This window comes from Nicotiana tabacum, chromosome 15 (assembly GCF_000715075.1).
Source record: "Nicotiana tabacum cultivar K326 chromosome 15, ASM71507v2, whole genome shotgun sequence".
NCBI lineage: Eukaryota > Viridiplantae > Streptophyta > Magnoliopsida > Solanales > Solanaceae > Nicotiana > Nicotiana tabacum.
The window spans coordinates 126,879,782-126,901,455 of record NC_134094.1 but is presented as its reverse complement, the minus strand read 5'-3'; the positions used below and the strand labels follow the sequence as shown (position 1 = coordinate 126,901,455).

Here is a 21,674-nt window from a genome sequence, read left to right as displayed (position 1 = left end):
TACATTGTTTTGGACATTACGGTTATAGATAAATTTTTATTTCTCTTCATCTTATTCATGCAATTAAAGGGAGGCTTGGAGCAACAGTAAATTTATTTTTACGTGACCTATATGTCACGGGTTCAAGTTGATACTTGCATCAGGGTAGATTGCTTACATTACACCCCTTGAAATGCGACCCTTCTCTAGATCCTGCATGAATGCGGGATACTTTGTGCACCATTATCCTTATTCATCCAAACCAAAAAAGACTTTAAATCTTTAATCGAGGGAGATTAGTGTGGTCACCGAGTCATATTCGCCTAAAGACTTTAAAATGCAAACTGAAGGGATACGTGCAAATAATAATTTTTTTAAAATGCAAACTGAAGGGATACGTGTAAATAATAAATTTTTTAAAAGCGAAATGACATAAATCACGTGAAAATAGAAATACCAGCATAAAGTAATGTCAATATGAAATATAAATTTCTCTAACCTAATTCTAGCCCGCAAACTTTTAGTACTTTATTGAATCTTATGGCAGATTCAATATAATTTTGGTATTTGTTTGATTTGTGAACGAGTTAATATCGAAACACGAAAATTATATAACGATGTTAAAAATAGCCAGTTTCCAGTTTGAATTGTTATTTTCTCCCCGGCATATAACGTTAATTAGTACTAGTATAATTAGTAGAAAATGAAATAAGATACCGAGTTTCAAGTTTGAAAAAGTGACATTAGATATGTATTATTTTTTCAAATAAATGTATGTCCAAATACAATTTTAATTTATTTAACTTAACTTCAAAATCTACTTTAAAAAAAAAAACTTATGTCAAAATACAAAAAAAAATATATATATGATAAAAATAGTCTCATATGTTTGAAAATAGGTTCAAAGTAGTTCGTAAAATATTACATTTAAGTTTGCTCTCCATCAAATATTTAACAATTTATATTAGTTAGATTTGACGGAAAATATGAAAAAAATAATTTATGCTTAAACACCACAAAAGTCCCATCAAATCCTAAAAAGTACATTAGACACCAAAATAGGAGAAATTGCACTTTCAAAGGGTGCATCAAACTCTAGAAAGTGACCAAAAATAACAAAATACAAAATTTAACCTTTAAATGTGAGTTCTCACTGATCTTTTTTCCATATTTTCATTAATATAATTCATTAAATATTTGATGGAGATCAAAAGTATTAATTTTTAATAATCAAAAAGTGTTCGATGCATACTCAAAGGGTACTTTTTTATTTAAACATAAGGGAACAAGTAAAATAAAAGTCAAACATTTACACTTATGTTCCTTTTCTTTATCTCTCCCCTGAGTTAAACTCTGTAGCCCTAATATACAAAAGGAATTACAAATTTACAGCCATTTCTCTGAGCCTAAAAGGCAGCATAAAAAAACCTACAAAAATTTCGTTAAATTCTGTAAACCTTAGACCGACAACAATCGACTTGTTGCAGAAGAAAAAGGTACTGGAATTTGCGATTACTAATTTAGCTGTAATTAAAGTTTAAATCTTTGGGCTGTATTCTAGCTGTTCCTGCAGGTTGTAAAGCTAAGAGGAAAAAGATGGAAAACGGAGGAGGGCCCAATGAAATCCCAGAAAATGCTCCTGAACGTATGTTTATTCTTTGATGTAAAGCTAAAGTTTTTTTTTTTCCTTCGATTTAATTGCTTAAGCGTCTATATTTGTGTTGTTTTGTTGTTGGTATTTCAGATTGTCCAGGTCCACAATCTGAAACAGCAGGAAAATCGGATGCTTGCCAAGGATGCCCCAATCAGGAAATTTGTGCTACTGCTCCTAAAGGCCCTGACCCAGGTCTTTTCTTTTTCCAATATTTTTTCCATCACTATTTTGCTCTTTAATTGTGCATAATATGATTCTGTAAAATACTTTGTTTGAACTTGTTTTTCTTTCCTTGAAATATTAGGTGTCAATTTTTCTGACTTGGAATGTTATCCCTTTTATTTTTTAATATCCTAGTGTCGTGCTAGCTTTGGATTGGATTATGTATCTTATGGGGTTAACTCTGCGCGCCAAAGCTTATGGGGATGGGAAAAAATCAATTGCTTTAATCCAAATGCTAAGAGAAAGACATCCCGTCCCAATTAGTTTGACATTATAAAAATGGCAAAAGCTTCTTTCTTCTAGAATTCGGAATGGAATCATTTAGAAACACTTATAGTACTATTACAAGATTGTGTATATACATAGTTCAAAGTAACCTCAGCATAATATCTTCGTCTTTCTTTTTTAATAGTCAGGGTGGTTAAACTATGTTAATGAAACACAATGGAGGGGCTATTATTAAGTAACTATCGGCAATTTCATTACATATGAAGCACATATGAAGCACATATGAAGCACTATTAGCAGATAGAGTGCACTTGTTGCTGAAGTACAAGATACATATGCGTATTTTTCACAGAAATTTCAGACATGTTTGTTATTTATTGCATTATGTCTTTTTGATGTCCTTGGCTATATACCCATGCTCATACAGTACCTAAAGTCATAAAGGAAGGATGCTTAATTCAATTTGTCTGAATCTTATTAAGATCATCAACTCAGGAATTAGTTCAATATTTTAAATCCTTAACTTGGGAATGAGTTTAAGAAAGAAAGGATAAACTTTTAACTGAAGTTCACTGAAAGACATAAACTTTACCAATAAAAAAAAATGTGTATGCTCTGCAATGATTGGTCGGAGAGGGTTTTTTAGTCTGTGCAGCAAGAAGGGAACTTAAGAAGAAGTTGAAGGAATTCTATATTTCTGAAGATTCATTGTGGAATGAGCAACGATAGAAAGGATTTTCTCCACACAAAAACGTGCAAACGTTCACACTAAAGAATATCTAAATCACATTAAGCACCTCTCAGGCATAGGCATCTAGCTCTCATTCAGATGTTACCTTTTCTAATTTTAGAACTATTGCCTTGGTACATTTATTTTGAATTTATGTTCTCATATGGATAGTGTAACTCAAGTAGCTCTTATATGTTGCAGTAAGTAACAAAGGAAATTTGAATATTGTTGACTGACGCTTTCTAATGAATAATTTGTTTGCTTCTGAAAGCTAGTATGCGGACACCCTAGGTTTTCGAAAGTTGAATGACAAAGTGGTTGATAGTGTAATACTGACTAGATTGTTTATTTACCAAGTTGGGACATTTCTGGGGTCAAATGCATGCTGTATATTTCAGCCGTTGCTTTTCCCAATTACTTATATTTTCCCTTCGAACCATATCGGACGTGCCAAGGCTGAAATCTATTTCGACCATATACAATGGTATTCATTTGTCACGTATTTGTATTTATTATTTCGTGCAGACTTGGTGGAGATAGTAGAAAGAATGGCAACTGTGAAGCAGAAAATACTGGTTTTATCTGGCAAAGGCGGAGTTGGTAAGAGTACATTCTCAGCTCAACTTGCTTTTGCATTGGCAGCTATGGATTTTCAAGTAGGTCTCCTTGATATTGATATATGTGGCCCCAGCATCCCAAAGATGCTTGGTCTAGAAGGACAAGAGATTCACCAGAGTAACATTGGATGGTCCCCTGTTTATGTTGAGTCTAACCTTGGGGTTATGTCAATTGGTTTCATGCTTCCCAACCCTGATGAAGCTGTCATATGGAGAGGTCCCCGCAAGAATGGTCTAATTAAGCAATTCCTCAAAGAAGTTTATTGGGGAGAGCTTGATTTTCTTGTGGTTGATGCTCCACCTGGGACCTCAGATGAGCATATTTCAATTGTTCAATTCCTACAAGCAACTGGAATAGATGGTGCAGTTATCGTCACAACCCCACAACAGGTATCACTGATAGATGTGAGGAAAGAAGTTAGTTTTTGCAAGAAAGTTGGGGTGGAGGTTCTTGGTGTTGTTGAGAACATGAGTGGTCTGTCCCAACCACTCACAGAATTCAAATTCATGAGAATGACAGAGACCGGTGAGCAAAAAGACATGACCGAGTGGGCCATAGCTTATATGAGAGAAAAAGCCCCAGAAATGCTAAACTTGGTTGCCTTTAGTGAAGTTTTTGATAGCAGTGGTGGAGGTGCTGCAAAGATGTGCGGTGATATGGGTGTCCCTTTTCTTGGGAAAGTACCACTTGATCCTCAGCTATGTAAAGCAGCTGAAGAAGGGCGATCTTGCTTTTCAGATGATAAGTGTCGTGCAAGTGCCCCCGCACTCAAGATGATAATAGAAAAGATGTTGGCTCAGAAAATGATCTCAAGAACAGAGAATGGAGCATAGTATTTATTGCTTTTTTAAGGCTTTCTATACCTTTTCTCTTATTAAGTTCTGGTACTTGTGACCAACCTTTTGTTCGTAAGGCAACTTTTATCACTCCCGATATGGATGTATGATGTGGAGTATTAAATTTTAGTGGTTTAGATACGATGATTTGTGAAATGAACAAGTTTGTTCCCAATGATAGTTGAATAGACTGATGAATAATGGATGAGAAATGTTATCTCCTGTGATATGAGTTTACGTTCACTCCCGCGAAATTTTTCTTTCTGTTCCCTTGGACCTCAACCTAATATACTTGCACCGTGGGCGAAAAGAAAGAAGAAAGATCAATGTTTTTGACCCCAGAACAGGTGCTTTTAATGTATTATGTTTTTAGTACTGTATAGTAGTGTTATGTTGTTGCTGTGCAGTTACTCTTTGGTGCTACTTCACAATCAGTTAGGCCAAGCTTAAGTAGCAATCCATGTATGCATAATTGATCTGTATATGTACTGATAGAAGGTAACATATACTTAATGGTTTAATTGCAGTAGATGTAAGTTGGTCAGGACACCATAACTGTTATGTAAAGAAAAGAAAAATAAGCATGTCATCTTGTAGCAAAGAGGTCATGTCACACCCAGCCACAGATGAGGTTGCTGGCTTATAAGTTTACTGTGTTCAACTGTCTATTCCTTCTTTTTTTTTAAAATTTTTCTTTCTGGGTATAAATTACTGCATCGATTTTGCGCTGAACCATCAGTTGGTCTATAATCTCTTATTGCTCACTAGATTTTAGTAGATTTTCATACACCTATCATTTCATCAGAAAGAAGATGTTATGAAACTTTGCTTCTTATAAAATTCAATGGAGATCAACAATGTATTGACACCAATTGTTCTTTAATAGTAATCATTGATTACGAGAAAATAATTAAAAATGCTCTCTTATGTTTAGAAATAGGTCTAAAATGCTCTCTAATTTAGAACATGAGTGGTCTAAAAGTGAACATGTTTGGAGTCTGTCAAGTATTTACTTTCTCCGATCTATAATAAGTGATTTTTTTGTCCTTTTATTTTGAACCAAAATAAGTGTCCTTTTACATAATCGAGAAGGAATTAACTTTATTTTTTCAAAATTTGCCCTTATTTACATATCCACATGTGTCAACAATATGCAAATTTTAATTAATGATAACGTAGTCAAAATACCTTTTTTTCTCTAGGAGTTAGTATTTTATTAAGGAATGTGCCAACTATGGATCAGAGGGAGTAACAAACTCTTGTTATTAAATTTAATGTGAACTGTGAGAAGAAAAGATTTGACGAAGATTAAAAGCATCTACTTTTGCCAAACTTTAAAGATCAAAACTAGGGGTGGACGTTCGGTACGGTATTTAAAAATTTCGGTCTCTGGTATGTCAATTGTGCATATCAAATACCGTACCAAAATAGTTCGATACGATTTGGTATTTCTTAATTTGATTTGGTACGACTTCAATACGGTTCGGTAAAATTGCTGTTAGTGGAGTTCTCATAATAGTCCATCCATATAATCCAAATCCATGAGATAACCATATTGGTTTGTCAACAACGAACTCGAAGGAATAATGTTTTCATCTATTGCACCCAATCTATCTTCAAATGCCTAATATTAGTACTGTACTTAATCCAAATTTATGATAATCACTAATCGTTCCTTCTAGCCTGAAAATGCTCCAGCTTTAAAAATCAAATTTGCTACATTTATGTTCTAACTGAGAATTCACAGTAGAGCAACAAAGGACAGAGAAACCAAAGAATCTAAAACAACAAGAAAATGAGGAACTTTTCCAATATTATTTAGTTCCAGAATCAAATATATGAAAATATCAACACATTCCACCAAGTTGGAGTTTGTAATCTTGGTATACATATCTTATTGTAAGTCAAAAGTAGAAGATTGGATTTGGATAGTTGAATTGGGCTTACCGGCTTTAGGGGTTGTAAGTTGTACTTGGGTTGGGAAATGGGAACTTGGGATGGGCTTACTAAAATATTTCGATATTTTGGTTTATCAAAGTATTGAAAGTTCAATACCGAGAACTAGGGGGTGTTCATGGTTCGATTTGGGTTGATTTTTCCTAAAAAAAAAAATCAAACCAAGTAAGTCGGGTTTTAAAATATTTTAACCAAACCAAACCAATTAAGTTGGTTTTTTATCGATTCGGTTTGATTCGGTTTATCGTTTTTTCGGTTATTCGTTGATATTTTTCTTAAATATGAGACATACACTACCAAACGCATATTCCGGTGACTATATTTTCAACGTAACACTATCAAATCAATTATTCTTTGAGAAATCTATCATTTACCAAGATATATTGATGATAATTGAATCAAATAGTGATGAATAATTAAAGCACTCAATTAAAAATCGATTATTTTTAACATGGAATAAATTCTTGTACTTAGCTAAAGAAAACTACCAATCAAACTAGAATGTAAAAGCAAAGAATTAGATACATCGGTTATTCATCGGTTTGTTTCTTAAACATAAGACATACACTACCGAACACATATTCCGGTAACTATATTTTCAACGTAATACTATCAAATCAATTGCTTTTTGAGAAATCTATCATTTACCAAGATATATTGATGATAATTGAATCAAATAGTGATGAATAATTAAAGTACTCAATTAAAAATTGATTATTTTTAACATGAAATAAATTCTTGTACTTAGCAAAAGAAAACTACCAATCAAACTAGAATGTAAATGCAAAGAATTAGATTATTATAATAGCAAAGAACTAGACTAAAAATCTAAATGACTAGTATGTACCATAAAATTTTAGAAATTTTATATAAAAATATACATATATATGTGTAATAATAAATTTAAATAGCTACTTTTATAGTCGGTTTGACTCGATTTTTTTTAGTTATTTTTTGATTAAAACCAAAACCAAACCAAGTTTGATCGGTTTTTAAAATTCAAAACCAAAACCAAACCAAACCTAAAAAGTATCGTTTTTTTGGGTCGGTTTGGTTCGGTTTTTCGGTTTTTTATGAACACCTCTACCGAGAACCGTACCGAAGTACCGAACTTTTAAAATATTTATACCTAATTACTACCAAAAAATCGAAGAACCGATACCAAAATTCCAAATTAATTCGGTTCAGTCTGATTTTTTGATTTTTCGGATTTTATATCCACCCCGGATCAAAACTGTTTAGGAGTATATTTAAGGGACAATTTAGGCCTATCCCAAACATAAGACACCATTTTGTCATTTTCTCAAAGTTACTAGTATGATTTAATCGCCATTCCTCAATTTCTCGCGGATTGGGCGGGCCGAGCTATTACGAATATAGCTGCAGCTGGAAATTGCTTTAAATTAGACAACTTCTTAGTTTCAACATCCAAAATTCTTGCAATTGCCTACGCTGAATCTTCGTGTCACGGTCTCATTTCTGTAAAGTGTGAGTACAAATTCTGTTTCTACTTGTTACTCTTATGCAATGCCTACAACCTATTTGATTGTATGCATATATTACTTTCTATATTAACCGGGAAAACATTGAACATAACTTTTTGCGAGCAGGTTCATAGCCAAAATTAATTAGATTAGCAAATTCATATCTCTTTATTCACTAAAGCTAAACATAAATTGATTGTTAGAGGTGGGAAAAACACACACAAGAAAGAAAAAAAAAAGGTCTGAACTTGGAGAGTTTATTGCCCTTATATGAGTTGCTAAAACAAGGATATGATTCTTCTCAATATAGAATCACGTTTTAGCTCTGTTCTTTAATGAGAAGCTGTTAATTGTGGAATAGGCTGGTCCCTTTTTATGAATACTAGTGTCGAAAAATTTCTACTGAATGTTTATGCTCTCTCCTTCCTAGTGTTGTCACATTTCAATTCATGATTTTAGATTGACCTTCTTTTGGAGGTTAAACGTGGATAAAACTTTCTGAATTACTAGAGAAGTAGAAACTACATCTAAAATCGTATGAGCTGCAAATTTTCCATTTCAATTATGTTTTCAGGAGGTCACGGGTGCAAGCGCGGAAACAACCTCTTGCAAAAGTGCAAGATAAAGCTGCGTACATAAGACCCAATGTGGTCCAGACCTTTCCCGGACCCCACACATTGCGTGAGCTTAGTGCACCGGGCTGCCTATTAATTATGTTGAAAGAAAATTTGTATAACGCATTTAATTGGTAGTTACTTTGCTCATACTGTATTGCTTTTCTGAAAATCTTCACAGTCCTACAACATAAAATGAGATGAAATCCTTACTGAGATTCAAATCCAAACTCACACCAGTATTTGGTCTGGTTTTTATTGGTCCATTTCCTCCACTCTTTGCACTTGGACATCTGCTTCAACATCTGCGCTGTTACTCTGGTGTAGCAACTCAGTGGCAGAATGAGACAAGATCAATTAAATGTAATGATATGCTCAATGAGTTCACTACTTACTGCTATCAAAGGGATCTTCCCGGGGCTATGAAAGCATTAAACTCCTTGCAAACTCACAAGATATGGGCTGATGCTGTCACCTACTCTGAACTCATTAAGTGCTGCTTGGCTCGTGGCGCAGTCGAACAAGGCAAACGGGTCCACCAACATGTGTTCTCCTATGGTTATGAGCCCAAAACGTTCCTCATTAACACACTTATTAACATGTATGTGAAGTTTAACATGCTGGACGAAGCACAAGCTTTATTTGATCAAATGTCTGACAGAAATGTTGTCTCCTGGACTACAATGATAGCTGCCTACTCTAGCGCTAAGATCAACAACAAGGCTTTGGAGTTTTTGATCCTCATGCTGAGAGATGGTGTGAGACCTAATATGTTTACTTACTCCTCTGTTCTGAGATCTTGTGATGACCTGTCCAATCTTGGGCAGCTCCACTGCAGCATACTCAAAGTTGGTCTGGAGTCTGACGTATTTGTCCGAAGTGCTCTTATTGATGTTTACTCCAAAATGGGTCAACTCGAGTGTGCATTGTGCACCTTTAATGAGATGGTGACAGGGGATCTTGTTGTCTGGAACTCCATTATTGGTGGATTTGCTCAAAACAGTGATGGGGATGAAGCTTTGACTCTCTTCAAAAGAATGAAGAGAGCCGGATTCTCGTCTGATCAGTCGACCTTGACAAGTGTTCTTAGAGCTTGTACTAGTTTGGCACTTTTAGAAGTTGGAAGTCAAGTCCATGTTGATGTACTCAAGTTCCAGCGGGACCTAATCCTTAACAATGCACTTTTGGACATGTATTGCAAGTGTGGCAATTTAGAAGATGCCCACAAAATATTTACTCGGATGGTAGAGAAGGACGTGATCTCCTGGAGCACCATGATCATAGGCTATGCCCAGAATGGTTTCAGCAGAAAAGCACTGGAATTATTCAAGGAGATGAAAGTCTCAGGGATCAAACCAAACTACATCACTGTTCTTGGAGTTTTATTTGCTTGCAGCCATGCTGGACTGGTAGAAGATGGGCAATATTACTTCCACTCGATGAAGAAGCTCTTTGGTATTGATCCAGGAAGAGAACACTACGGTTGCATGGTTGATCTTCTTGGAAGATCTGGGAAGCTAGATGAAGCGGTGAAACTAATCCATGAAATGGAATGTGAACCAGATGCTGTGACATGGAGAACATTGCTTGGTGCCTGCAGAGTACATCGAAAAATGGATTTAGCTGAATATGCTGCCAAACAAATTATAAAGCTGGATCCAAGTGATGCAGGAACTTACATATTGCTATCTAATATTTATGCGCACACTCACAAATGGGAAGACGTTATGGACTTGAGAAGGTCCATGAGGGAAAGAGGAGTGAAGAAGGAACCAGGATGCAGCTGGGTTGAAGTGAACAAACAGATCCATGCTTTTATTATGGGAGACAACTCTCATCCACAAATAGAGGAAATTAAAAAAGAGCTAAATCAGATTATTTGGAGATTAAAGGAAGTGGGATATGTTCCAGACACAAACTTTGTCTTGCAAGATCTTGAAGGTGAACAGATGGAAGATTCACTTCTGTACCACAGTGAGAAAATAGCTGTTGCCTTTGGTGTAATGAGCCTGTCTAGAGAGAAGACCATTAGAATCAGGAAGAATCTCAGGATCTGTGGAGATTGCCATTTATTCGCGAAACTTTTGGCACAGATAGAGCGTCGGAGCATTGTCATAAGAGATCCTATCCGTTACCATCATTTCCAGGATGGTATTTGTTCATGCGGAGATTATTGGTAGATGGGAATGGACTTCAGTTGAGTATGATAAAATACCTAGTTAATTTGCTTTCGATAGACTTATAAGCTTCACTGTCTACATTAAACACATCATACTCACTTGTCCCCCATGTTTATATGTTTTGCTGGCAGATATAGTAACACTTGCAGAAATAGTGTCAACTATGGAGCTCAAAGTACTGGTTTCATGCAGCAATGGTTGGGTTGACAAGAATCCACTCTCTGCCCAACTTGCATTTGTATTGGCAGCTATGAGTTTCTAGGTTGGCAAGCAAAATTACTGAGGAGACCTCTGAAGGTATAGCAGCTGCTGAGCAAAAGTCCCAAGTTTAAGAAAATACATCTTTTAGTTGGACTGTTCAAGCCTATTTGATCTTCTGAAAATTTCATCCATCTTCAATTTTCAGATTGCAAGGTCCCCTATTTGAAATCTGCTAGAAAATGAAGCTTATCCAAGTCAAGAGCTTTGTGCAACTACATTAAAAATCCCTGATCCAGGTCCTCTCTTATTCAAATCTTTCCCCAGCCGTTACTCTCTTGTCAAGTATGTGTATTTGAATACTTGTTGGGACTTTTACTTTTCTTCCATTATTGAGATATTATTCAGTGTGGTTCTTGTTTGTCAAGTATGCTTGTTGCTTTCCCTGATCAAAATGAACTAATTGGCAATGAAGTCACTTCCTCATATTGTGAACTAGACTGGATTTGTTGTTGTTTTTTCTTTTAGGAAAATGCTTTGCTAATATGTCCTATAGCGATCAATTTACTTACTTCGTGGTTTAATTTGTATGTGAATTAGAGTTATAGGCTTCAGTAGTCTGTCTATATAGGAAACTTTGTACTTATGTTCCACATGTTTCTTATGGTTTCCATGCAGATTTAGGGGCAATCTTTGAAATAGCAAACTGGTGAAACATGAACTGCTTATATCTGTCAAGGAAAGGATTGCTAAGAGTACATTCTCTATGTAACTGGCATTTGCATTGGCAGCTAAGGTTTTAGGTTTTCCATTTCAGCCTCCTTAATATTGATATTTACGGCCCAAGAGTCCCCAATTCGCTTGGTCTAGAAGGGTACAAGATTTACCAGAGAAATCTGGTTTCTTTCTGTTGTCTATATTTAGTCTAATGTTGAGGTCACGCAGTTTCGTTGGTTCAAAACACAGATGATATGTGGCGCAAGAATGGTCTATTTAAGTTCCTGAATGAATTCATCCCGAAGAGCTTGATTTCGTGTGGCTGATGTCCCAGCTTAGACCACATATTACCATATTAAATTGCAATTCCTCCAAGCAACTGGAATAGATGGTACAGTTTTATCCATCAAGTTTTGAACTGTAGCCTTCGGAGATTTCGGATATGAAAAAACAAAATCTTGTTATTCGTTTAAATCTGATAGCCATGTTTGGTATTTGGTAACCAATTGTTATCTACATTTTATATTCGAAGGTGAGCCTTGGAGTAACTGGTAAAGTTGATGTCATGTGACCAAAAGGTCACGGGTTCGAGCCGTGAAAATAGCCTCCAGCAGAAATGCAGGGTAAGACTGCGTACAATAGACCCTTGTGGTCCGGCCCTTCCTCGGACCCCGCGCATAGCGAGAGTTTAGTGCACCGGCCTGCCCTAATAGAGAATCTAGAATTACTTGAAAAATGTGTTTTGCCAGATGAGTAATGGATGGACTTTTGATATGTTGTTACAAAACTATTGTAGGCAAAATTTAAATTAAAAAAACATAAATTCTGAACTTATAATTCCTACTCCCTCCGTTTCAATTTATGTGAACTCATTTGATTGGGCACGGAGTTTAAGAAAAGAGAGAAGACTTTTGAACTTGTGTAAAATGAGGCACATATATTTTGTGTGGCTATAAATCATTGCATAAAGTTAAATTGTTTTCAAATAAGGAAAGAGGTCATTCTCTGTAAGGTTCACATAAATTGAAACGGAAAGAGTATTACATAATCTATTTAGTTCTGACATTTATATAACGTGCTTCACATGTCTAATATAATTCAAGTACGACATAGAGGACTCACGTTTTGAATCAAAATCTTCTGAATAATGAAACTTGGCATTGAACACCGTCCATATCTTGTGAAAATACATAAGATTGAAATCAATTATTTATTATTTTCAAAAAATAAATTCGAAATTTGTTTTTGTGTTGGATTAGGACTTCCGTGGCAGTACTATGTATAGAGAGAATAGGTTTCCATTGATTTTTTGTATTTGTTTTGGATTAGGACTTCCGTAGCAGTACTATATATAGAGTAGAAAGAATAGGCTTCGATTGATTTTTGGTTTTTGTGTTGGATTAAGACTTCCTTCTTTACTTTCGGATTCCTATGTATATATATATATATAGGTGTATCCATAAGACTTGTGGTTTTCAAAATATAGGATTCTTTGCGGAGGAAACTCTTTTCGTTTCCCTCATATTTTTTTTATCCCAAACAAAATAGCAAAAGAGTTGGTTCAATTTTTTTGGTTTCCCCTCTCTCTTACTCGTTCGAAATTCTAAATCTAGACAAGTTGAAGAAGAATTAAACGTCAAGATATGGAAGAAGAAATTGAAGTTGCTTGGCGAAGGTTGTTGGAGGGAGAGATTGCTTCTGAAATCCTGTTAGGAAATCATAGAGACTATTTATTGCGGGAGTCTGAAATCATCAACAACAACAACCCAGTGAAATCTCATAGATTGGGTCTGGGGAAGGTAGTGAGTACGCAGCCCCGAGGGAGTAGAGAGATTGTTTCGGAAAGACTCTCTTCTCAAGAAAACGAAAAGAGAGTGCAGGAATCTGAAATCAAATATACAAAAACTGCAGCTATGATCCATAAATTGGAACATACAATCAATGATCTGAAGGAAAAGGATGCTAAAACTTGGAGGAGAATTGATACAGCGGAAGGTGATCTCAAGTTATTGCAGAAGCAGATTAGAGAGTATGAGCTTCGTCATCCGCCTAAAGTTGTATCTATTGACCAAGATAACCTATGCAACCAGTTGAGGTCAAATCTTCTTTTGCACCTCTATAATGAAAGAAAGATACTTGAAAAGACGATTACTTTGCTGACATTGAAAAATGAGGCCCAAGAGAAGCATATTCAACAGATGGTAGCCGAGTTCTTATCAACAGCTAGAGGCTCATTCGGAGATGTGAGGCAGGTTATTTTCAATTATGTCCGTCCAATAGTCAGTGCATCAGTAATAGTGGCAATGTTAGCCATTTCAGCATCTTTTTTTAATGTTCTGTGAAGAGATCCAATTCACAAGATAGTTTTCTGGACGCCAAACTATCAATGGTTTTCGTCAAAACAAGGTACTTCCAGAGCCGTTTGAGGTCACCGCTGCTTACTCCGAGGGAAAGACGCAGCTTGAAGCAGCTAAAATCAAGAGCGTCATGGAAAATTGAACAAGTAAAAGTATTAATTTTGTTGTAATTGTTTTTAAAGAAGTTGTTATGTAGTTTTAGAGAATTCTACTTTGGTTGGAAGGTGAACTAATTACTTGGAATAAAATTAGCTCGATTTGAATGTAAATGCCGTTTATTGAACGATCTTTTTTTGCCTTTTTTTGAATGATTTTTTGCAGATAGTATTAGGTTTTGCATATAAAGGTGTTAGATTTTATGTCTATTTTTTTTTCTTTTTAGGTTTAGATGGCTTTTGTTAGTTTTCCTTGATTTGATACAATCATTAATAGAGATATTTTAGGGATTCAGGTTTTCTCAGACTAGGTGAATGGCTAAATTAAGAACTTAATATGTCCTTTAGAATATTTGTTGCCAGTTATCTTCTGTTTCAAGCTTTGTACCCTAAGGTATGGAAGATCATAGGAGACCAATCACAGTAGAGGCAAAAAAAGTTGGCGATTTCTTTTCATTTACCTAAGTTTTGATGGACAGAGTTACTCGATACCTCTACTATAGAAGTATGAAAATTTTAGGTGGAATTGTTGCGAGCAAGTTGGCTAAAACACCACTGCAATACAATAAACGTTTGCAGATTCAGATAAGTTCATAGGATTCAAGACCGTGAGTATATAGATTAAGATTAAATAGATGATTTTGAATTGTTTGTTATAGCTGGCATTGTAGAGATTAGCAGTGGCTTTGCAGAAGTTTGTTAGTTTCAAAATTGTGGCATTTCCTGTGAAGAGGACTATGCATGGTCGAAGGTTTAAGAGCATATAATTTTGGTATATGTTCTATGTATTTGTGGAGTTGGATTTACTGGCAATGAAGGAGAGTTTTAGAGCAACAGTAAAATTGTCTCCGTGTGACTTATAGGTCACTGGTTCGAGCCGTGGAAGCAATCAGAAATACTTGTATTAGGGCAAACCGTCTATGTTACACTGCTTGGGGTGCGACTCTTCCGTGATACGTGAACACGGAATGCCTTAGGCACCAGACTGCCCTTTTTGCCCTTAGATTTACTGGCAATGATTGGCATACATGCATCTTTTGCTTATAATATATAATTTAACTTTTATCATTCCAACTGATGGTATTGACAACTGAAAGGAGACGCACTTCAATGACTTTTCTATTCAGAAATTGTAACAATTAAGTTTAACCAAGCTGAAGTAACATAAGCAAACAGGAAAATAAGCAACTATTTAGTGCCTTTACTAGCTTACAAACTATAAATGATGATTAGATACCTTTGTCCTGTTATGATGTGGAGTTGTAGTGGAAGTTATATTTTCTTATCCTGTTTACCAACTTATTTCAATTTCAATTTCCACTAGTTTCCTACCTTTTGTGCGTGAAAGGGTTGTTGAGGTACCTAATCTTTCTTTCTGGACAATTTTGAGTAAATGCCATTGCGTCTCGAGCTACGGATCGAGTACCACCCTGAATGCTTTTTTCCGGATCGGAACGTTGGTTCGCCTCTAGAGCCACTTGTGAATTTACATCTAGTGGTGCTTCGACTCGAGCTTCAGTGACGTCGTTAAGTGGCCTTCCTGCCCTGAGTATCAAGTTGTTGGTTTCATCCTGAAGGCCGGCTTCGTGGTCGATAGGTAAAACCATGAATCGAGGGTTTGCCATTGCTGATTAGGAATTGTAAACTGGTGCGTATTGCGGATTTGTATCAAACAATCACTGTTATCCTTAGTCCCACGGTGGGCACCAAACTGTTTACCCAGAAAATCGGATATAGTTGAATTTACAAGTAGTTCTAAGGATTTGTGATATAGCCTGACGTAAATCGTACGTAGAAGTGGAAGTGTTAGGATTTTTGGCTATGGAAATGAGATATAAATTATTGAACTAGAAGAGTGAGTATGTTGAGTCAAACAAGCTTAAGAGATTTTCTTCAATAAATAGAAGTAGTCTTTTCTTACCATCATCTCCACCTGTGTTTACAAGGATTCCCCAATTTATAGTAGAGGGATCTTACTATTATTTACAATAAAAAATATATAGTGGAGAATCCATCATGAATTGTCCCTTTCTCGATTCCTTCCAAGATTCTCTCCCCTAGTGCGGTTGCAACGGCTCCTGTCTGCGAGCTCGATACTGGTTCGAGCTCGGTATTGGGTCGAGCTCTCGGCTTGAGTTCGAGTTCGACATTCGAGGTGAGTGTCAATCGGCCTGTGCATTTCCGACAATCTTCTCTTTGCCTTGCGGTTCGATTTGATCATGAGCTTGACAATGATACCGAGCCGATTCCTCGATCGGTCTTGGAGCTCGAGGCTTGTATGCACTATCCTCGAAACTCGTTTCGAGCTCTCACTTCGATCGCTTACCATTCGAACTCGATCAAACGTACGGAGGCCGAAATCTATTTCGACCGTATACAGATAGTCCCCTCGTTTCTCAGGAAGAATGTGGTGAGAAACGATATGATATTCGACGGCTCGATCGGATTATAAGCTGACGTTTTCACTGGGCTCGATCGTGACGTATATGATAGATGTCCCGTCGATTTAGTCTTTCAAGGTATTTAATGCACATCAGATGGTGGTCGGTCACCGCTGATACTGAACCGCCACGGTATAAACCTTTAAATAGCCCTTCCATTTATCATTTACCACTTTTACATCTTCAATCTCCCAAATTTCTTTACTCTTTCTGTCTCTATTTCGCCACTTGTAGAGCCACATTCATCAGCGTTTGGAACCATCAACCTTTCATCTTCTTTCACTTTTCTTTCTCTTACATTAATGGCGAAAACTTCGAAAACTGTATCTCAGAAGGAGAAAGCTTCTTCTTCACGGCCGTCCGGCGACAAGGCGCCGGTGGAGCCGCCTCCCTATAAGTATGTTCCCGGCCCGCATACTCTGAAGATTGATTTTAAGGTTGTGAACCCTTCATCTGTTCCGGGTCGATGTGAGCATGTGTCGATGTACATGTGCTCGATAACGGAGGGTCATCTCGAGGCTGTGAGGAAAGACTGCAACTGGGGTTCCGAGGTTGCGTTGCAAATTCCCTATCCCGAAGAGAGCGTCATCACTCATGTGGAGGGGTTTTTAAGTGTTTACACTTACCCCTTCACATTGGGTCCTGTCGACCCGGTGATCATTGATTTTTGCAAAAGATATCAGGTTACCCTCGGTCAAATTCATCCTTCTCTATGGCGTATAGTAACCTTACTTCGCTTTTTCTCCAACAAGGTCGGGGGGCTGGATTTTTCCCTGAATCACCTCATACGATTGTATCGGCCTCAAATCTTTCGAGGACTAATCAGGCTTTATCGTCGGGCATCGAAGGCTTTGATGTCGAGCATCGACGAAGACAAGGATCAGAGTTGGATGGGCCATTATATCCGGGTGAGGACCCGTGACCTCATTCCGGAAGAGAAGATGTCGTTCCCCAAGGAATGGAATTTCGACCGTAAGTGGGTTTCATAAGACGTTGCTTTTCGTATCTTTCTCCGATTTTATCTAATGTCTTTCTCCGATATACAACTGCCCCTTGGATGCCACAAGCGGTACTCGACCTCGAGGATTGGGTTCAGAAGTTAGACTCGACTTCCTCTTATGCCGAACGCGCTTGGCGTGATTTGACAAAAAGGTAGATGGGAGGCCAAGAATCATGGTAAGGGTCACTTCTCGTGTTCTTCGAAATATTTTTTATGCTCCATTCGTTACCGATTTCCTTTCATGCAGGTGTAACCAAGGATGCCGTTTTGAGGCCTTCGAGTGGTGAGGAAGGAACCAAGTCCCCGGTCCTGGAATCGGGGAAAGATAAGAAGCGAAAAGCTGTCTCTCTGTCAGAGGACCCCAAGCCCAAAACTCGAAGGGTGAGGAGGAAGGCAATCGATCTTTCAACGGACTCGGTCCAACGGCTGAGAGAAGAAGAAGAAGAAGAAGAAGAAGAAGAAGAAGAAGAAGAAGAAGAAGAAGAAGAAAAAGATGATGCCTCGATTTTGGTGATCCGATCTGCGAAAGCTATCGAGGTCGCCAGACCTTATGAGTCGATGGCGGCTATACCGGTCGGGGTCGGTTCCGGTACCCCGAGTCTCGATCAGAGCGTCCCGAGCGATTCGCTTGGGACTATGATAGTGGGGCATTTGCCTTCTCTTCCAACCTTTTCTGAGGAGGTGTTAAAGGAAGCTCGAGAATTGAAAACCCCCGATATGGGCGGAGGCTCTAGTGTAGGGGACCCTTTTCGGGATTTTTTTACTGGAGTCAATGATGCCTCCGACATTGGTGATGCTTCTCTTCTCCTAGAAGAGGCCCAACGTTTCATTTCTCGGGTAATGATTTTACTGTGCTTGGTTTCTTCATTCTTTTCCAAACTTGACTTGTGTTTTTTCCCTACTGTGCAGGCCATTAGCAGGTTTTGAGTCGACCTCAGCCAGTGTGAGGTCGAGCTTCAAAAGGTCTTGGGGGAGAGAGATGCCCTGCGGCTTCTTTGCAGCCAAAAAAATGAGGCTATAAAGGACCTCCAAGCAGATTTGGGTAAGGCTCGTGAAGAAGAGGCCGAACAGGATAACCAAGTGAGCCTCGTTCTGTTAGAGTATAGGTTTGACCCAACTGTGGAAAATAACCCTTCGTTATCTCAGCTGCAGCAAAATGTTGAAAAGATCAGGTTGCTTTGGGAAGAAGTCGATCAAATCAAGGCTTAATGTAACTGGTGGAAGGAGACTGTCGACCGCCTGGCTGCAGAAAAAGAAACCATCTTGGCCAAATTATTATCGGCCGATGTTCAGCTTCGAAGCATCAAGCAAAAGGGTTCGGTTCAGGCCAAGAGGATCGAGGAGCTTGAAACACGACTTGCTAAGGCCAAGGCGGAGGTTGAGTCGTCGAAAGTCATGGCGGACAAGTCCATTGCCATGTATCGGGCTGATGCCGAGGCTGCTCAGATAGAGGCACGAGAGGCAGCGGATATTGCCGACACTCGAGCACATTGGGTTGCCGAACTTGCTAAGTGTCGGTCTCGGAGGGAGACCCTCAAGGAGATACACGCTCGAGGTTTCGACCTTGCTGAAGAGATAAAAAGGGCTAAAGAGCTCGAAGATGAAGCTGAAGCCTTGGCTTCTGATGGCGATGATGATGGCGATGATGATGGTAGCAAGAGCGGGCCCGAAGATGGGGGGGAGCCCGCTGGAGAAGGAGAAGAGACCGCTCTCGAAGATAACCCAGAAGCTTAGCCCTTTGCTTCTTCTATGTTGCATTTATTTATATAAACCACCCATGTATATCTATACAAATATCTTTTTCTTTTACTGCCTTGCTTCGTGAAGATTTCATTTATGCCTTGCGGATGTTTTTATGAGGATTTAGGTGATTTCATCGAATTCGGTCTTCGTAGCCTTTAATTTGAATGAGTGACTGTTTCGAACTCGAACTCAGAATATCTTAGCCCGTAGGCCTTTTATGACTGAGTGAGTGATTACTTCGAACTCAGAATATCTTAGCCCGTAGGCCTTTTATGACCGAGTGAGTGATTACTCGAACTCGAAGTAAGATAGCCCTTAGGCTTTAATTTGAGTGAGTGATTGTTTCAAACTCGAACTCAGAATATCTCAACCCGTAGGATTTTAATAATTGAGCGAGTGATTGTTTCTAACTCGAAGTAAGATAGCCCTTAGGCTTTTGATAATTGAGCGAGTGGTTGTTTCGAACTCGAACTCAGAATATCTTAGCCCGTAGGCTTTTTATGACCTAGTGAGTGATTGCTCGAACTCGAAGTAAGATAGCCCTTAGGCTTTAATTTGAGTGAGTGATTGTTTCGAACTCGAACTCAGAATATCTCAGCTCGTAGGCTTTTAATAATTGAGCGAGTGATTGTTTCAAATACTAAGTAAGATAGCCCTTAGGCTTTTGATAATTGAGCGAGTGGTTGTTTCAAACTCGAACTCAGAATATCTTAGCCCATAGGCTTTTTATGACCGAGTAAGTGATTGCTCGAACTCGAAGTAAGATAGCCCTTAGGATTTAATTTGAGTGAGTGATTGTTTCGAACTCGAACTCAGAATATCTAAGCCCGTAGGCCTTTTATGACCGCTATCAAAAATCCCTTTGATGGTGGTTGGCCTTTAAGCCCGTTTGAATCATGAAGCAGAAAAATCTTTTCAAAGTGTGAGATATCTGAAAAAGAAGTTCTCCTTTATAAGTCATTACACATGTGTTTGTATCTTGTGCCAGAGTCCGAGCGAAACTACGCAGGCATGGTTTGTTTTGACCATTTGGCCCTTACATTTTTCTCTATCGAGCCTCTGTTTGTCATGAATTTGATATGGAATAACTTTCTTGTGCCGAACTTTGATTTATTCGCTGGGTAGCCCCCCAGTATTCGAGGTTGATTATGAAGGAGCCTCAGATATAATTGATTTGTCCCCGGGTAGCACAGAGCTGTTGTCTCGTTAAAAACCTCATCGGAAAAACCCATTCGGGATAAAAGCCGAACTTAAGGAAAAAAGAGTACAACGCATGCTTTGAAACCAGAGGTCTTAATGTTTTTCGTCGAATTCTTGCAATGAGTTTGTGTCGAATGTACGTATATAGACGATAGAGGAGAAAATCATACCTTAACAGTAATATCATTTGAGAAGCAATATGTTCCAATTAATCAGTAACAGTTTTCCATCCGTTGCTCCAAGTTTATAAGACCCTTTCCCGACTATATTGAGGACTTGATAGGGTCCTTCCCAATTTGGGCCGAGCTTCCCTTCATTAGGATCTCGAGTGTTAACAGTGACCTTCCTTAGGACCAAGTCCCCGGCCTTAAAATGGCGTAGGTTGGTTCTTCTGTTGTAGTACCTTTCAATTTGTTATTTTTGTGCAGCCATTTGAACTAGTGCCGCCTCTAATTTTTCATCTAATAGTTCGAGGCTAGTATTCATTTCCTCGTAGTTTGATTCTTTCGATGTATGTCGGAACCTTGTGCTTGGTTCCCCGACTTCGACCGGAATTAGGGCTTCAGATCCATATACTAGGGAAAATGGGGTTGCTCCTATACTGGATTTAGATGTTGTCCGATATGCCCAAAGGACTTCGGGATTTTATGGTCGTCGAGGAATTTCGTCACTCTGCCACCGATAAACTGTCTACCATTGTGCATGTTATTTCTGCTGGTATCCCAAATCGACACACGATGTGGTCCCAGATGAAATCTATAACCTCTTTTTCCCTCACTTTTTCGAACGCCTGTTCTTCAACCTATTTAGAGAAATAGTCAGTCATAAACAGAATAAATTTAGCTTTACCTGGGGCCGATGGTAGAGGGCCGACGATATCCATTCCCCATTTCATGAATGGCCATGGAGAAATGACTGAATGAAGCTGCTCTCCGGGTTGGTGGATCATCGGTGCAAACCTTTGACATTTATCACATTTTCAAACGAACTCCTTAGTGTCTTTTTCCATGCTATCCCAGTATTACCCTGCTCTGATGATTTTGCGAATTAATGGTTCGGCGCCAGAGTGGTTTCCACAAGTGCCTTCATGAACCTCTCGTAAAACATAATCGGTGTCTCCTAGTCCCAAACATACCGCCAGTGGTCCATCAAACATCCTTCTGTATAATGTTCCATCTTCAACCAGTGTGAATCGAGCAGCCTTGGTTCATAGAACCCTCGATTCTTTAGGGTTCGATGGGAGTTTTCCGTTCTTTAAATATTTAATATACTTATTCCTCCAATCCCAGGTTAAGCTCGTGGAATTTATTTCGACATGTCCATCCTCGATTATAGATCTCGAGAGTTGAATGACAGTCCCCG

At 38.1% G+C, this 21,674-nt stretch overlaps 2 protein-coding genes across 7 annotated transcripts; both read left to right on the top strand.

Moving 5' to 3' along the window:
* Positions 1-1,282: 1,282 nt before the first annotated feature.
* On the top strand, positions 1,283-4,465 carry LOC107813737 (cytosolic Fe-S cluster assembly factor NBP35). Of its 3 annotated transcripts, none has more exons than XM_016639045.2 (4): positions 1,283-1,475; positions 1,553-1,624; positions 1,724-1,825; positions 3,339-4,465. In XM_016639045.2, the coding sequence occupies exons 2-4, from the start codon at positions 1,576-1,578 to the stop codon at positions 4,262-4,264; spliced, it is 1,077 nt and encodes a 358-aa protein (XP_016494531.2). In that variant the 5' UTR covers positions 1,283-1,475; positions 1,553-1,575; the 3' UTR covers positions 4,265-4,465. The 3 variants fall into 3 exon arrangements, with proteins under 3 accessions (XP_016494531.2, XP_016494525.2, XP_016494536.2); XM_016639039.2 differs by having other exon boundaries at positions 1,335-1,475; positions 1,541-1,624; XM_016639050.2 differs by having other exon boundaries at positions 1,343-1,475; positions 1,516-1,624.
* A 3,060-nt stretch (positions 4,466-7,525) lies between these two features.
* Positions 7,526-14,059, top strand: LOC107813706 (pentatricopeptide repeat-containing protein At2g03880, mitochondrial-like). 4 transcript variants are annotated; one of them, XM_016639018.2, is made up of 5 exons: positions 7,526-7,711; positions 8,503-10,517; positions 10,633-10,798; positions 10,908-10,998; positions 11,378-14,059. In XM_016639018.2, exon 2 carries the CDS (start codon positions 8,522-8,524, stop codon positions 10,499-10,501), a length of 1,980 nt encoding a protein of 659 aa, XP_016494504.2. In that variant the 5' UTR covers positions 7,526-7,711; positions 8,503-8,521; the 3' UTR covers positions 10,502-10,517; positions 10,633-10,798; positions 10,908-10,998; positions 11,378-14,059. The 4 variants fall into 4 exon arrangements, with proteins under 4 accessions (XP_016494504.2, XP_016494488.2, XP_016494510.2 ...); XM_016639002.2 differs by having other exon boundaries at positions 8,282-10,517; XM_016639024.2 differs by having other exon boundaries at positions 8,282-10,517; positions 10,908-11,044.
* Positions 14,060-21,674: the final 7,615 nt, after the last annotated feature.

Bases quoted from the DNA above. Each gene is read 5' to 3' on its own strand.
- LOC107813706 (XM_016639018.2), top strand. From the start codon at position 8,522: ATGAAATCCTTACTGAGATTCAAATCCAAACTCACACCAGTATTTGGT.
- LOC107813737 (XM_016639045.2), top strand. From the start codon at position 1,576: ATGGAAAACGGAGGAGGGCCCAATGAAATCCCAGAAAATGCTCCTGAA. The intron at 1,625-1,723 runs GTATGTTTATTC...TTGGTATTTCAG, and splicing joins CCCAGAAAATGCTCCTGAAC to ATTGTCCAGGTCCACAATCT. The intron at 1,826-3,338 runs GTCTTTTCTTTT...TATTTCGTGCAG, and splicing joins TCCTAAAGGCCCTGACCCAG to ACTTGGTGGAGATAGTAGAA.